General features: G+C 39.4%; 1 protein-coding gene across 4 annotated transcripts in view; it reads right to left on the reverse strand.

The window, feature by feature from the left end:
- The window catches only part of LOC111578481 (uncharacterized), a 35,435-nt gene that overhangs the window by 6,697 nt on the left and 11,207 nt on the right, over positions 1-17,531 (reverse strand). For all 4 annotated transcript variants that reach the window (XM_055014320.1, XM_035955110.2, XM_055014319.1 and 1 more), the window contains exons 2-4: positions 3,757-4,881; positions 1,718-1,932; positions 716-925 (exon numbers count right to left, since the gene is read on the reverse strand). In XM_055014320.1, the coding sequence (XP_054870295.1) occupies positions 716-925; positions 1,718-1,932; positions 3,757-4,737 (1,406 nt within the window). In that variant the 5' untranslated portion in view covers positions 4,738-4,881. The remainder of the gene's footprint in view (positions 1-715; positions 926-1,717; positions 1,933-3,756; positions 4,882-17,531) is intronic.

Here is a 17,531-nt window from a genome sequence, read left to right on the forward strand (position 1 = left end):
GAAACTTGGCTCCAAATGAATGATAATGTTTCTCTGGTCAGTAGGAACCAAACATCATGAAGAACTCATCCCATTCTGGTTATCACTTAATGGGCCCAGTATGGATTAAACTGGGACACATTATTTTGCTGATGGGTCAGAAATCTACATGCAACAATGGTAGTATTTGGGTAAATGTCCTTTGACCATTGTGACCTCAACTAAACCCTACTGGTAGCCATCTGCAAGCTTCTGATTGTATCTCTGACCTCCTCCTGACAGAACTGGTGTAGTTAAACTAATTTTTTGGACTTTCTGACATAGACTGGCTTCTTCATCACATTCCAGAGGTTCTTGAAGGGGTTCAGGTCAGGACATCGGGCAGGTTAACACCCCATTTATAGCCAGATTTAGCCATTTCTTTGCTACTTTTGATGTTTGTTTGGAGTCATTGTCTTGTTGAAACAGACCAAACCTTCTGGCTGATGGTTTCTGGTTTTCTTGAAGAATGTGGCCATAATCTTCCTTCTTCGATATCTCATTTACTTGGTGTAAAAGTACCAGTTTCAATGGCAGAAAAAGCAGGCCCAGAGCATAATAGTACCACCACCATGCTCGGCAGTAGGTTTGGTGTTCTTTGGTGTTTCTGTTTGGATCTGAATTGACTCTTTAAAAAAATCAAGAACCATTCCAGGGTGTTTGTCCTGGTATCAGATCTGCCCTGTGTTGGTCCTACCTGGGTATACTCAGGCCCTGAGCGATCATCCCTCTCTCTCTACGGTGTCGTTCTTCTCTCTCCAGAGTCATTCGGATCTCTCTCTCCACTGCAGTCTCCGGTTCCTCCAGCGGGCTGCGGTACGACAAGTCATCCAGGCCCGAGTCCTCCGAACTGGGAGACATGGTGGAGGACAGAGGAGGCTCCCTGGACACAGGGGGTTGAACTTCCCTAGTAGAGGAAACCATGCTCAAGTTAGCATTAGCTAAACTAAAAACCAACACTGCACTATAGTTATGAAGTGTTTGTTTCCAATGCATGTAAAGTGGCATGCCCTAGAACAAAATTAACTGAGCAGCAGTAACTCTGATACTCTGATTCTTGTCTTGTTTGATTCATGTGGTGTTTTTATCGGCAACAAGGCCCTGCATCTAAACTTCAACAATGGAAGCTCCTGGCACACAACACTTTTCAGTCTTTTTTGTTTGAGCTTTTTGAGAAGACAATGTTTTGGTGCAGTTCTTTTAAGCTGCATAAATATTTTTAGCTTTTGAGTTTAAGACAAAGTTATCGTTAATATCCATTTCCTGAGGAAAGGTCTATTCATATTCTCCTTATGACATGTTTGCAAAACTAATTAACCAAAATGTTCAATTAGTTCAAAGGATAACACTAACAGGATTGCTTATACTCTCTATAGGGGCTAGTCAGTTACTGAAATCTGGTCCTTCAGTTGGTTCCACTGCTCAGGACTCAATGAGATACCCTTTTTTCCCCAGCTTCATCTCTCCATCTTGGTTCATCCAATACTCTCTGATGTCAATCAGGACTTTACCCTTGAAGTCTCTGACACTGACATATCTCATCCTTCCAATCTGGAACATGTTGTCGTCACCAAAATACCTGCCTATAATACTCTCTAAAGTGCCAGAACTTTGTGTGCTTCCTGTTTAAATGCAAAAGCATACCATAAATTACTAAACATGTTTTCAGCTAAAGACAGCACAGTCAAAGAACAGGTACCTGTGTTTGAGTCGGGGGCTTCGAGTCGGGGGATACAGGGAGGTGTGGGTTCCCTGGAAGCTCCCCTGAGCTCTCAGTCCCGGTTTGGGGATGGGCCGACCTTTCACCTCCTCTTCCATCTTCCTCCACTGCTGGCGGGCCAACAGGAAGTCCACATGCTCGGTGGAGACGTGTTCGCTGAGGGTGTCCTGGTGAACGCTGAAATCTGCAGGAACCTGATCCGAAAGATCAGACACTTAGAGCAGACATGAGAAAACAGACTTACAACACCATTTAGACAAACAACTAATAGACAGAGACGGAATAATTCCTAAAATTTTGTCAAGATCCTATTAAATTTACAAATAACCCCTCCATCTTTCCAAACCAGTCTTCCTTGAGAAAACCACCAGAAGAACAGACCAGCTTTAATGTAGCTGGTTGATTAATTAGTTGATATCTTATTGTACATTTCGTATATATCCCAAAGTTCTCTTGAGTCTACCCAAGTGAAAGTATATTTTAAGTCAGCTGTCAGGGCGTCTGTGTTGCACACTTCCATCACAAGGTGGCAGTGTTCAGCTTTCTCCATTTTTTATATGCATGTTTTGCAAATATTCACATAGTTTCACAGTTTTGTGATGTCATCTGTTAGTAATTTATCTAGATGGTTTGCTTTAGTTGCTGCTGGAGGTAAAGTCCTGCAATTCAGATGCAAATTGTTAATTGTTGTGGCAGTTCAGTTAGTCAGTCAGTTCTGTCAAAATGATTCTTACAATGCGCTGTTAAACCATGTTGGACATCAAATGTTAAACGGACTGCACTGCCAACTTTCTGTTTGCAATATAATTTTAAAAACTGAGATAATGGAGCCCTCTGCACAGGGTTGTACAGACAAAAGAGTCGACCAACAAATAAAAAAAGACCCAGAAAGATTAACACAACTCCTCTATCACCTCCACACAGCTGGCCAGAAACAGCGGGAAGTAGGTGAGATTGTGGGTTTTGGTAGGTGAATGGGCATTTTTATGTGTTTACATCATAAATATGGTGAAATATACAATCATAGAAGTACAAAGATGGTCTTTATTAAGGAGAGTGAAACCGTACTATCAAGAGCACTGATGCTGTATGCATGTTAGAAAAGGCCAGTAAGACGTGCATGAGAAGTCTGATAAGAAGCTTAGATACTGATGTTCTTTGAGCTCTCGTGTGTCTTTGGTAGGAGCCACTCTGTTGGCCTCAACATTCAAATTAGAAGATGTACAGAAGACTAAGATTGTGCAGAGTTTGACGATCAAACACAAAGTGGTGATGCAGCTCATGACAGGAAGTGAAACCTCATGGTGGGTAAAGACTCTTATTGAAGTTGATGCTTTCTGTCTGAGTCGACCTCCAGAGCAGTTTGGTTTGTTGTGGGCTCCCTAACCCTCTGCAGGTGGACTGTGTCACTATTATCTGGTGTCAGACTAATTCAGAAGTAACTGCGACCTGTGTGCCTGATTCTACAGGTTGCATGGCTTTAACCCTCCTGTTGTCTTCATTTATGGGAACCAAAAAATATTGTTTCCTTGTCTGAAAAAAATCCAAAAAATCAGCAAAAAAATTCTCCAAATTTCTGAAAATTTGCAAAACCTTTAGGAATAAAATTCCAATAATTCCTTAAAAGTTTCCCTTAAAAGTTTTATTTTAAAAAAATTCCCCTAATTTGCCAAGAAAATTCTTGTAAATATTTTCAAAATTTTTAAAAATATCTTCCCAAAAAATCCTAAAAATATCTAAAATGATTCTATATATATCAGTAAAACTTAATATTTTCTTTAAGAACATTCACAAAAAAATCAACCAAAATCCTGTGAATTTCACATTTTTAAGAATTTTTTTTAATATTTCTTTTTTTCCACCAAAAAATGTTCAAAGATTTCCCAAAAATGTTGAAAATGTGGACATCAGAAGTTTCACTGTGAAAATATATATTTTTTTTACCACATTTTCAAACTTTTAAACTGGTCAATTTGACCGGCAGGACGACACGAGGGTTAAGGTGAAGGTGAACGTACCCTCCTGTCCGGGTCGAGGGAGCTTGCTGTGGAACTGACTGATGGAGATCTCAGGAAGAGATCCCTCCTGGTCCTCATCTGCTCCTCATCATCCTTCCTCTCCTGCTCTCTCTGCTCCTCTCTCCTGGTTTCTCTTTCCTGCTTGTCGTCTCCTCTCACCTCCTTGTTCTCTAAACTATCAGGAAGCTCTCCTTCCACCTGGCTGGTGACATCACTGGGAGCGAAGGCCGCCCATTGGTCCTCACCTGCGTCGCTGTCCGAATACACGATGGCCAGCTCAGCTTGGAGGCAGTCGCTAAGGTGACCGTCGCTAAGGTGACCGTCGCTAAGGTGACCGTCGCTAAGGTCATCCCTGTTGCCGAGGTCATAGCTCCAGGCCTGCGAGGGATCCGGCGGCTCGGCTGATGAGCTGTCAGTGATGAAGAGGAGGTCTGAGAGAGTGTCGTCCTTCATCTCTCCCATCCATCCATCCTCTTCCTTCACGCCTCCTCTTTCTCCATCTTCTGTTTCCTCACTCCCTCCATCCTCTCCCTCTGTCGTCTTCCTCCCCTCATCTTCTCCGTCTACTTCCCTTCTCCTCCAGATGTCTGTTTCTCCCTTGTTTCCATCTTCTCCATCTACTTTCCCCCTTTCCTCATCTTCTATCTCTCCACTCCCTTCAACTTCTCCTTCTGTTTCTCCTCTCCCTTCTTCTTCTCCCTCTACTTCTCCTCTCCCTTCGTCCTCACCCTCCGTCTCCCCTCTCCCTCCATATCCTCCTGTCTCTCCTCCTCCATTCTCACCCCCTCTCTCTCTTCCCTTCTCTCCCATCTCAAAGACCAGATAGTCACACTCGTTTCCCTTTCCGTTTTCCTCCCCTGCAGCCTGTTCTTCCGCCCCACGGCCCTCTGGGTAATGGAGTTCCTCTTCTTCCAGACTGCGGCTGCTAAACAGGTTGTCTCTTTCCAGGTCTGTTAGCGGAGGTGAGGGGCTGATCTCCATGGTAACCGAATCCACCGGCGGTGCAGGAGTGGGAGAGTCGCTGACAGGGATGTTGTTGCCGGGGCTACCGTTGTCGTGGCTACCGTTGCCGTGGCTACCGTCTGTTAGCTCAGGGGTTGTCCTCCTTAGTCCCGCTGTAGCTCTCTGTGGAAACACACAGTTCTGATTTAGACTGACATGTTTCACACATGGTTCTTTATTTTATTGATAAATTAGCATACTTTATTATATATACTAGCTTTACATTACTTTATTGTCATATTTTTATGCCAGTAAAAGTAAAAAAAAAACTGGTGAAATATTTTCAGTAACTTGAAAAATATGCAGTTGTAATTATTTAAAGATTTGAGATACTTAAGCCCAAATTATGTGAAAAAATAACTGCATAAGATTTCCATTTTAGAAATATTTTTCACCCTCCTGTGGTCCTCATTTATGGGCACCAAAAAATATGGTTTCCTTCTCTGAAAAAAATCCAAAAGTTCAGCAGAAAAATTCCCCAAAATTCTGAAAATTTGAAAAACCTTCCGAAAATTCCAATAATTCCTTAAAAGTTTCTGTTAAAAGTTTTATTTTAAAATAAATCCCTCAAATTTGGCAAGAAAATTCTTGTAAATATTTTCAAAAAATTAGTAAAAATCTTCCAAAAAAATCCTAAAAATATCTAAAGTGATTCCATATATATCAGTAAAACTTCTAATATTTTCTTTAAGAACATTCACATAAAAATCAACCAAAATCCAGCGAAGTTTGCTGGATTTTGGTTGATGTTTTTGTGAATGTTCTTAAGAAGCATTCGTAACATTTCTTTTTTCCACCAAAAAAATGATCAAAAATTTCCCAAAAATGTTGAAAATGTGGACATCAGAAGTTTCACTGTGAAAATATATTTTTTTTCCCCACATTTTTAAACTTTAAAACGGGTCAATTTTGACCCACAGGACGATACGAGGGTTAAGATCAAAAAAGTCCTAAAAAATCCACAAACACTTACTTTTTACTAAATAATAACTCAGAAATTTGACTTAGCAGGTCAAATTGTTGACTTACCAAACATATTTTTGTTAAAAATCCTTATTGGCAATTTTTTATGCATTTATTTGATAGTGACATGAAGAGAGAGAAAATATGAAGGAAGAGAGCAGGGAAATGACTTATCCTTTAATACTGACCTTAGATCAGATCATTTTTAGTGAATAAATCAGATATTTGTCTCAGCATCTCAATACTTTAACTTTAAAAGTAAAAAAAAAAATCTGTTTATGTCTCATACTTTGGTTGCATTTCATCATACTTATTGTTTCAAGAATTAAATACTGAAATGCAGTTTAGTATTCTGAGCTGACTTAGTTTATAATGTGTCATAATTAAGACTCCGTGTCTCATATGAGTGCCTTAAACACTGAAAATGATCAATGACCATCTTGTCCTTTTTACTTTAAAGGTCAACATTTTGACTTCATATCTCAAAGACTTGACATCTAATCCGACAAATTTCAGTAAGTGAAATCGTTGACCCAGTGCAGACCTGGGCATGGTACGGCCCGCGGGCCACATCCGGCCCGCCGGATGACCCTGACTGGCCCGTATGAGGTCATTGGAAAATATTAAAAGTCAATGCAAATATATATCATCACAATGCATGCAAGCAATACGCCTGCACTGCTTTTATTTTGAAAGATCTGCTAAGGTACCGTTTTTTTGCCTTACGTTTTTTTTCGTACAAACTTTTGACTTGATGCAGGGGGGGAGGATGTCTGAAGGTTTGCTAGCTAAACTGCTAAAGCAGCAAGGATTTTTAAATTTTTTTTTTTTTACCAAAGTTCACATCAAGGGACGCAGCAGTCAAGACGAGTTTTCTAATATCCTACTAAATCGCCAAAAACAGTAAGCCATTCTCTGATGGAGAGTTTATAAAAGAATGTCTGGTGGACTCTGCAGCGTTTATATGCCTGGAGAAGAAAGGAGCGTTCGTTAATGTGACCCTTTGGAGGCGAACCGTAACGAGGCGGGCGGAGAGCATCGCCGAAAATCTGGAGCTTCAGCTGCACAACAAAGTGGACGATTTTGACGTTTTGTCCTTGGCTCTGGACGAGAGCTGTGATGTCCGTGACACAGCCCAGTTACTCATCTTTGTACGTGGACTAACAAAAACCTTTGAGATGACGGAGGAGCTGGCAGCTGTGCAGCCAATGAAGGGAACCACGACGGTGAGTGATTTGTTCACTGAGGTAAATACACGCATGAACAAGCTGGGACTAAAATGGGAGAGTTTGGTTGGTGTTACAACTGATGGCTGTCCAAATTTGACAGGGAAAAATGTTGGACTTTTGAAACGGATGCAAGATAAAGTGACTGAAATAAACCCAGAACAGAAACTGATATTTTTGCATTGTATTATACATCAGGAGGTGCTGTGTAAGTCAGTGCTAAAAATCAACCACGTGACTGATGTTGTAGCTAAAGTAGTTAACTTCATCAGGGCAAGAGCATTGAATTACAGTTTGTTGTCTTTTTGGAGGAGATGATAGTGAACATGGTGACCTTGGTTACCAGACAGCTGTCAGATGGATCAGCCTGGACAAGATGCTTAAACGAGTTTGGTATCTGAGAGCAGAGATTGAAAAGTTTTGTGAGAAGAAAGGCAGAGACATCACAGAGCTCTCAGATGCAGACTGGATATCAGACCTTGCTTTTGCTGTTGATGTGACTGCACTAATGAATGAACTAAATACCAAGCTGCAAGGCAAGGGCCTCTTTACACATGAACTGTACAGCCTGGTGATCACTTTTATGAGAAAGCTGAAGTTTCTCTCAAGCCACTTGGAGGGCAACATTCTCACCCACATGCCCACACTGAAGGAAGTCACACCATCAAAAATATCTACAACTCAATAGGCAGCAATCATAGTTTAAATGAAAAAACAAAGTCTTTCATTAAATAGTTGTGTTCTATGTTCCACATTTTCATTATATCATTGTATTGTTTCATTTACTGTTTTTATTGAGAGATATATTGAGCAGAGCTGTAAGTGTACTGGTCCGGCCCTTAACAACCGTCAGAGTTTCTCATGTGGCCCCGTATGAAAATTAATTGCCCACCCCTGACCTAGTGCCTTCCAGTTTCTTCTTAAAGCTGCACTAATCAGTGTTGTTGTGTTGACAACAAAGCGAAAAGACTTTAAAAGGTGTCACTCAGAGTGAATAACCCTAAAGACAATCAACCCAACGGTGCAGCTCCTCAACTCTACGGACCATTTAGTGTCTTTCAGCTGTTTGCTTTGCAACAATTTTGCCGTTTTGGTTAAACCTAGTGCCATTTCTATCTCCAGGAACCTGCAGCCAAAGTTAGCAAAAAGCTGAAGAACAAGCTGCTGGAAACCAAAACAGAGCCAAAAAGAGCAAATATTAGACACTTCAACAACCTATTAGACAACATAAATGTAAAGTAAGCGATCTACACTTACTTCTATGCAGTATAATGTGGCATACGTAGATATAGAAGTGCTTAATGATGACTGGATGTTTTTACATTAATAACTACAGTACACACTCACAGCAGAGCGGATTAAAACTCTCTACTTTCCCTATAAGTGTTTGATGAAGTCAAACCTTCACAGCGTTGCCATGGCGCCGCTGCGTTGGCTGTGAGTGGGCTTGCAGTTTATGGTGGTCTGTCGTTCCAGGCATGTGCTGGTGACAGGCGGGAGGCGTTGCCATGGTAACACTAAGTATAGATGCAGAGGCAGGCGAGCTGCTGAAGTCAGACCAGTTCAGTCACATGTTCTGCAACGATTCTTCCGAGACTGAATGTGTCTGACATCTTAAATTAACTTCTTTAGCTGCAGCACTGGAGGAATGAAGGTCTGACAACTAAAATGTGAAAATATGAAAATGATACAACTTAGGATGTGAAATGATTAGGAAGCACATTAGAGCATCAGAGGATGTAATGTGACTGGATCTCTGACATACATGCATCCCATGAATGTGTGTCAACAGAAACACTGAATTAGTGCCAAAGCAGCTTTAAGTTTCCAGCAGCTTCCTCTGTGCAGTTTTTAGACTTTCTATGTGGACTGATGCATTTTTTATGCAGCGCTTGACTGGTTTCTAAAAGAACAAACTAATAGGACCGCAGCATTGTTTGCTGTTGGATGAAGGAGTCTGAATACATTAAGTCATTTTCTATTTTTACTCTCGAAGTGAAATCTTCACAGTCCGATTTGAGTTTTCCTGTTTCAGCTGTAGTCTGCTTCTTTTCCCAGGAACCATTCTTTCAGATCATCGAAACATCACTTTAGCACCTCACAGCTGAAACTAAAGAGGAAAAATTCATTGTGTTCTATAAATTTAATATCCTTGGCAGTAAAACCTAATTTCAATAAACTGTGACATGATGAGACTGAAAGGGTGTTTTCTTTTTCCTGGAATAAACTTAATTTCAAGCACATTGCACAGCAGACGATTAACAGTTTCAACCATTTATCCACTACATTTAGCTCACGGTTTATCCATTGTGTTTAACTGCTTTAACCGTTGTTCCACTACTTCAAGCCTTTTCACCATTCATCCATAACATTTAGGTCATTATTTAAATTATTTATCCACCATTGTTAGCCTTTTCTCCATGTATCCTGAGCTTTTAGCAGCTTTTCACCATTTACCAACTGCTTAAACTTTTAGCTAATGGTTTCAAGTTGTTAGCCACAGCTTTGTGATCAGTTTCGACATTTTATCAACTACTTTTAACTGCCATTTCAACCATTTATCCATTAGACTTTCAATTTCAATTATTTATTGTTTACTATTCAGGTTTGTCTCGTTCAGCTATTAATTCATTGCCTTTTTCACAATTTATTTACAACCTTTTGCTCATTATTTCAACCATTTATCCACTACCTTTACCGACATTTTTACCATTTAATGGCTATCCACTACTTTTAGCTAACAGTTTTAAGTTTTATCTGTCTATTCTAACCATTTATTGACTACTAGTTAGTTCTTTCAATCATCTATCTCTTACTGTTTGGCTTTTTCACCATTTATCCATCCCTTCTAGCTTGTTTCAGCCATTCATTATTTTGTCATCTGTTAACACATCTTTATTACTTATGTTGCACTTTTAAATCTGTGGATGTTCTCAGTCATCCAGGTCATGATAAGTCTCATGCAAGCATAAGTTATGGCAACTGGACTAACCTCGTGTGAGTCGAAAACGTTTCACCTCTCATCCAAGAGGCTTCTTCAGTTCTGAAAGCCTGGTGGGGAGTACCAGATATTTATCCACCAGGAGGGTGGTGGCAAAAACAAGTGGACAAAGACCCGAAACCAATAGACTCGTTAGGTGTTAATGTGAGTCGTTAGCCTTTGATGGGCGGTCGTTACCCCTCCCAGCCCTCTAGGAGGGTGGTTGGAGGTCACCTGACTGCAGGTGGGACAGATGGCTGCACCTCCTTGGGAGGGCTCTAAGAACGGCGTTGTAAGTGGGAGACAAGTGGTGTCTGAGGCCCCCTCCTCTGTTCAAAGATGGCCGTTCTAGTTTGACATGAATGGCTTCTTTTACCCCTCTCTCAAACCATCTGTCCTCTCTGGCTAGAATGCGCACCTTGTGGTCATCAAAGGAGTGCCCCTTCTCCTTGAGGTGGAGGTGGACTGCTGAGTCCTGGCCTGTGGTCGTGGCCCTCCTGTGTTGTGCCATGCGCTTGTGTAATGGCTGCTTAGTCTCTCCAATGTACAGGTCAGAGCATTCCTCATTGCACTGCACTGCGTACACCACATTGCTCTGTTTCTCCCTTGGAATTTTGTCCTTGGGATGGACCAGCTTTTGCCTCAGAGTGTTGCTGGGCTTGAAGTGTACTGGGATCTGGTGGGTGTTAAAGATCCTCCTGAGTTTCTCTGAAATTCCTGCCACATAGGGGATGACAATGTTGTTTCTCTTTTTGTGGTCCTCGTCTTTCTTATCCTCCCTGCGCTTTTTTGCTGTTTTGATAAAAGCCCAGTTTGGATAGCCACAAGTTTGAAGAGCAGAGTGAATATGTTTGTGTTCCCTTCTTTTTCCATCCGCTTCTGATGGGATGTTCTGTGCTCTGTGCTTTAAGGTACGGATCACCCCCAACTTGTGTTCTAGTGGGTGGTGTGAATCAAACAGGAGGTACTGGTCTGTGTGAGTGGGTTTTCTGTAGACCTCAATGTTGAGTTCCCCATTGGTTTCAATGCGTACCACGCAATCTAGAAACGCCAGACAGTTGTCTTGGACATCCTCTCTTGTGAACTTGATGTTTTTATCCACCGAGTTGAGGTGTTCTGTGAAAGGTTCGACCTCACCCTTCCTGATGGTGACCCATGTGTCATCCACATATCTGAACCAGTGCCTCGGGGAGTGGCCACTGAATGTTCTCAGTGCCACAATCTCCATTTCTTCCATGTACAGGTTAGCTACAATGGGGGATACAGGGGATCCCATGGCACAGCCGTGTTTTTGCCTGTAGAAACCGTTGTTGTACTGGAAATAAGTGGTGCTGAGGCAAGGGTTAAGGAGGTCACACACCTGTTCGGGGGAGAGGTTGGTCCTCTCAGACAGAGAGTTGTCAAGCAACAGTTTTCTCTTTACTGTCTGTATTGCATCTCCAGTGGGAATGCAGGTAAAAAGCGAAGTCACGTCATATGAAACCATAGTTTCCTCAGGGTCTAAGCTGATTTTTCTGACCTTGTTTGTAAAGTCCATCGAGTTCCTTATGTGGTGGGGGGTGTCCCCCACCAATGGGGAAAGGATGGTGGCAAGATACTTAGCAATGTTGTATGTCACAGAGTTGATGCTGCTTACAATTGGTCTCAGAGGGGCGCCTTCTTTGTGAATTTTTGGCAGCCCGTATATGCAAGGGATAGCATCGCCTGGATAGAGTTTGTAGTACAGGGCCCGGTCGATGATCTGACCTTTCTCCAGTTTTTGCAGGCAGTTAACCACTTTGATGTTTATGTTGCACTTTTGTTTTTAACTGTTTCTCCATAACTTTAAGCTCATTGTCAAGACTTTTAAGTTCACATGGTACATTTTTATACTCTCAGTCCTAATACAGGCATCCTGGTCTACTAATTGCTTTAACAAAATGAGACTTTAAGTACGGATGAACTATTCTTTCATGTATTCCCTGGCTAATACCGAACAAGGATCACAAATTCTACCAAAATGACAAAACAGATTGTTTGCAATTTGTGAAGAAAACAACCCATATGTGATTGTGGTTTTCCTGGAAAACAGAGACTTTCAGCTGCTAAAACTACTTTTTTATGATTTGAAGAGAGAGCAGGAGAAAGAACGCAAACTGCAGTCTCTGGATTTGTGAAATGATGTTGTATACTGAGACTAAATGTAGCTGAAACAGTAAATAATGTATACAGGATTCAAGCTGCTTACATGCTGGATAACAGCATTTAATCCAAAGCTGTACATTAAGCATCATTATGCGTCAAAACTCACTCCTAAATCACCATTCACATCCCCATGTATTTCAGGTATTCAATCTGCTAAAGAAAAGTGAGTAAATGGAGATTTCGGGGGGTTATGAGTCATCGTTTTCCATCATCGCTGGCAGCTGAATGACTTGCACAACTCTAATTTGTGCCTCGGTGAAGTATAACACATTCAATGGTGGGATTGTTGGAAAAATGTACATCCACATGCTGCGAATATGGCTTTTTAAAATCTTCACAATTTACACACAAGTAAAACGGGACAAATTTCAGACACAGTCTTTTAGATCACAATCATCTGTGCAGCTTCCCTCCTCCTCTGCTGCTCATTCCATCATGCAGTTATGTAAATATGGATATTAGTGATCATCCTCTCTCAGTGCATCAGTGAGTCTTAGGGTTTCAAAGTTCAATCAGACGGTGTGAATAAGTCAGGAAAAATTCATGACTGGAATCAAATGAATCTCATCCTCTTCCTTGTTAAAACAAATGGGAAGTTCAGTTTGCTGTGGCTCCTGTACCACACTGACAGTCATGGAAAAATATTACAACATCCTTGTTTTCTTCAATTTCTTGCTCATTTTGATGCCTGGTACCACTGAAGGTTTATTACCTGAAGAATACAATGAAAACTCTTTCCTGCCTCCAATGACTGGATTTTCCAACAAGACAAGGTCAGTTAAAGCCTGGATGGAGAACCAGAACATTGGAACCATGCCTTGGCTGCTCAATCACCAGATCTAAATCCAACTGAAAACCTGTGGAAAATCATCAAATGCTAAATGGAGAACCACAAGCCCAAAAACAAAGCAGATTAGTTAGAATGAGTGCAACAGGAATGGGCTGCTGTGACAGCAGAACAATGTCAGAAGCTGGTGGAGAACATCCAAGACGCATGACTGTAGTCATCAGAAACAATGGTTATGAATCAGTACTAACTCCTGTGTGGATCAAGGGACTAAAACAGACAGAAAAGAAAACATGGAATCCTAAAAGCTGTTTTTGGCAGAACAATGTCATAGCTACTGATGATTGATTATTATCAAGAAAACCATGGAAAATATCTGATATCAGCTCTGAAATTAAACTCTGATGAGCTGTTTTTGTTGTTGTCATTATATTTGTCCAAGCAAATGTACCTTTAGTGGTACCAGCATTAAAATGAAGAAGAAACTGAAGAAAACAAGGTGGTGATAATTTTTCCATGACTGTATCTGCCAGGCTCAATCTGTCCTCATGGCTGCTGCCCAGAATTTATTTCTGGATCAAAAAGTGAGCTCAGAGAATATGGCCTCTCTTTGTGATATCACTGTTTAGTTCTGCAAACGTGGCAAATAATTACCAGCATGTAAGTGGCCTTTTTCACAGCAGACACTTGTCATAGCATGAAAATCACAATCATTGTTCTGTTCTATTTCATTTTGTTATAAAACATGACATGCACAAAACATGAACAAGAGCCCTGAGACCGACACACTGATCACAATACAGAAATTACTCCGCCAAGGAATGCCACGCAATTGACGTCTGTCTGTCTGTCTGTCTGTCTGTCTCTGTCTGTCTGTCTGTCTGTCTGTCCGTCCGTCTCTCAGCAACATTCCTCTAGAACAGACTAACGGATATGGATGAAATTTTCAGGGAAGATCAGAAATGACACAAGGACCAAGTGATTAGATTCTGGCAGTGATGCAGCTTATAGTCTGGATCCACGGATTGGTTTTTGTATCATTGCCAGATAGCGGCATGGTGTCACTGTAACCATGACAACCAGTGAACACTACGTCAGCTGATTGTGATCCTACTACAAATCCACCACTGAGGACTTATCAGGACTTATCCATCAGAAATGATCCAAGGAACAACTGATTAAATTGTGGGGATGTTTCTGAGTCCCATCAATTCCTGTCACCTGCTACATATTTAGGTCACGTGATCCGGTATCCATACATAACGTACACATGCAGAACACACGCCTGTGCTCAGGTTATTGTGTTTGTGGGTTCATCTATATTAAATGGACACATTCTATAGTGATTTCTGACCATCAATAACTAATAAAAAAAAATGCTGCATTTCTCCATATGGAGGAATGAGCAGCCTTGGCGGAGGACTGAGTGCTTTTCTTGTTAACAATGTTTTTACACTGTAAAAAAAACATTGTTTAAAAAAATGAAAATCTGACAGCAAGTAAAACTGGAAAAAAATAGTGGAATACAGTGACACTGAAAAACTGGAAAAACAATGAAAACAGCAGAAAATAACTGGAATATAGTGAATTTTTTTGGCTGATTTAAATACAGTAAAAAAGGGTGCAATTGTACAGCGAAACAAACCCAATAACAAATTACTGTTAATTTTTTTATTACGATTAACACATACATAACACTGTTTAATCTGTAATTTGACAAGATATTACCTGTAATTTCAGAAAACAGGAAAAATAAACTGTAAAATAACAGCTTAAAGAATTATTATTATATTTAACATTTTTTAGGTCCTGTAATAATTTAATATTAGATATTAATCATAAATCATAATTTTCCTTTCGTATAATGGCAATTATCTGTAAAATAATATTTTTTTTCTTTTTTACTGGTTGAAGTACAATAATAAATGGTGTTACTTCATGGTCAAACACTAAATAAACAAAATACCAGATTTAAAAAAAAAAAAAATGGTTAACATGTAAATCAGTAATTTTTTTCCTGTGATTTTACTAGTTATTGTCTGTAATTTTACCAAAACAGGAAATAAAAATACAGTCCAAGTCTCCACCGCAGCAGAGAGCCATTGGAGAGTTGCTGCTGTTGCCTGAAACTGCCCAAAAATCTCTTTATTTGTCATCCTGCCAGTTGGAGATTTTCAGAACATGTGGCCGTCGAAACAGATCTCAGATGATTAATTTATCCGGCCATCAGTCCGGACTAGTTAAGAATAAATAAAGAAATAATCCAGTGGTGCATTTGCTTCATTTAGGTACGCTAGACTAAACATCTGTCTGACTTTCATATCCCCTGGAAGAGCAACCTAAAGCTGTCTGTGCAGCTTCATGCTTCTTGATGCTTTATTTTAAATCCGGGGTCGTAAGTGTTCTGGACCAGTAAAATTACAGCATAATAACCCATAAATCATGACATGTTTTCGTGCAAAAAAGTATGTTCTTAAAATATTCGCATTTAATGAACAAAACATTATGAACAACATGAAGTTTCTTCAGAAAAATTAATTCAATTTCAGCCAAATTCAGCCTCCGTTTATCATTTCCACATTACAACTTGCAGATCACAGAGTGTCTACAAAGGAACACAACATTTAGCCATGATCAGAACAACAATAGTCGGACAACAAAAGACAAAAAACAAGACAAAATATTACAAAAATGAGACACAAAATGACAACAACCAGAACAAAACAACAAAAAATGAGACAAACGACACGAAACAAAACAGAAAAGAGATGAAAAATTCGGCAAAAAAATGGACAAACTACAAAAACGAGACAAAAAATTACAAGCAAGACATAAAAACAAAATGATACACAAAACAATGAATAAAGCAAAACACAAAATGAGAAAAAGACAAAAAACACAAGCGTGACAGAAAGGACACACAAAACGACAAAAGTGAGACAAAAAATAACAAAAACCACAAAAACAAAAAAAAATTACAAAAATGACACACAAAGCCACAAAAGAACAATGAACAATGTAGTATTTTACTTTCTGATCAAAACAACTTGTCATGGTCTAGAAGTGATTTTAAATTTATAGTTTTACTAATTTACAATCTGCAGTTAATGTCTTCTCTGGAATTTTTACACTTTGAGGGCCGGATTGGACCCTCTGGAGGACCACTTTTGGCCCACGGGCCTCAGGTTGGACACTCCTGGGTAAATGTTATCTGTTGACCACAGTCAAATACAATGATTTCTGATACAGTGACCACATGCTTCCCCATGAAGCTAAAACCAGGTCAGTGCTTCTGTGCACATTGAATCTGTCAGTCGGTGAAGGCAGCTCTAACTGGTAACGACATTCAGACCAGAGCAGAATTATTCGTCCTGCAGCAGTTTTCAGCTCTAATCCGTGTTTCTGATCACTGCCTGCCTGGATTTGAACCAGCGACCTTTCAGATTACTGCTGGACCTCGCTGACCATGGTCAACTTGTAAAACTTCCCGCTTCCCAAAGCCAGTTTTGGTATGGAAATAAATGACGATAAGTAAATTCACCTTTTGGCGTAAACCCTGACGTCCGACCCCACCTAGCAACCAGCTGGAGGGTCATTACAGGATTACAACTGCAGCCGTTGTGTTTCATCAGGAATAAGCTTAAACCTCATCAGGGAGCGCTCAGCTAGTCATATTCTGATATTCTAACACTAAAATTATGTTCCGCAAATAATGTTCTGCACTCTGAAAATGAAGTTTTTTTAAAAACAGGTTTTAACAATAATTTTTGTTTTTTGTTTTAAAGATGCTTCTTGTTTCATTAAATTACAAATAATATCTCAAAAAATGACAGAAAATACTGTCCTCGTCAAATATTTGTATTTTTAGAAATGGTGATTTGTTCTTTTACAGTATTTGACTGTTAAATTATACTGTTACTGTATTTAAATCTGCAAAGCAATATTTTACAGATGTGCTATTATTAAAAAATATGCATATTAAGGATTTTCAAAACGGAAATTAGGTTTTTCAGATGCTCATTGTTTTGTTAAATTACAGGTAATATCAAGTAAAATCCTAAATAAAAATATTTATATATATAAAAAAGTATTATATATACACACACACACACACACACACACACACACACACACACACACACACACACACACACACACACACACACACACACACATATATATACCACAAATGGCAATTTGTTGTTTTATAAAGTTTCACTGGAAAATTACACTTTTTTTTCTTTTACTGTACTTAAATCAGGAAATGATATCATTTTATAGATTTTTACCATTATTTAATATAAATATATGTATATGTTAAGAATTTTAAAATAGTAAATAATTTAAGCTATTATTTTACAGATTATCCTTGATTTGTTCCAGTTAAATTACAGAAAATATCCAATAAAATCACTGAAAAAATGATTATTGATCTACAATTTAAAATTAAATAAGACAGGAAAAAATTATAAATAAATTATAGTTAGAATTTATGTATATATACATAAATAATAGATTAATATAAATCATCAAAAATCTGCATCAAAATGATGTATTTCTACAAATTATAGTTCCTTCTGTTACATTTCACTGTGCAGTTTAACAATTATTTACTGTACTTAAATCAGCAAGA

This window comes from Amphiprion ocellaris, chromosome 10, assembly GCF_022539595.1.
Source record: "Amphiprion ocellaris isolate individual 3 ecotype Okinawa chromosome 10, ASM2253959v1, whole genome shotgun sequence".
NCBI classification, from domain to species: domain Eukaryota; kingdom Metazoa; phylum Chordata; class Actinopteri; family Pomacentridae; genus Amphiprion; species Amphiprion ocellaris.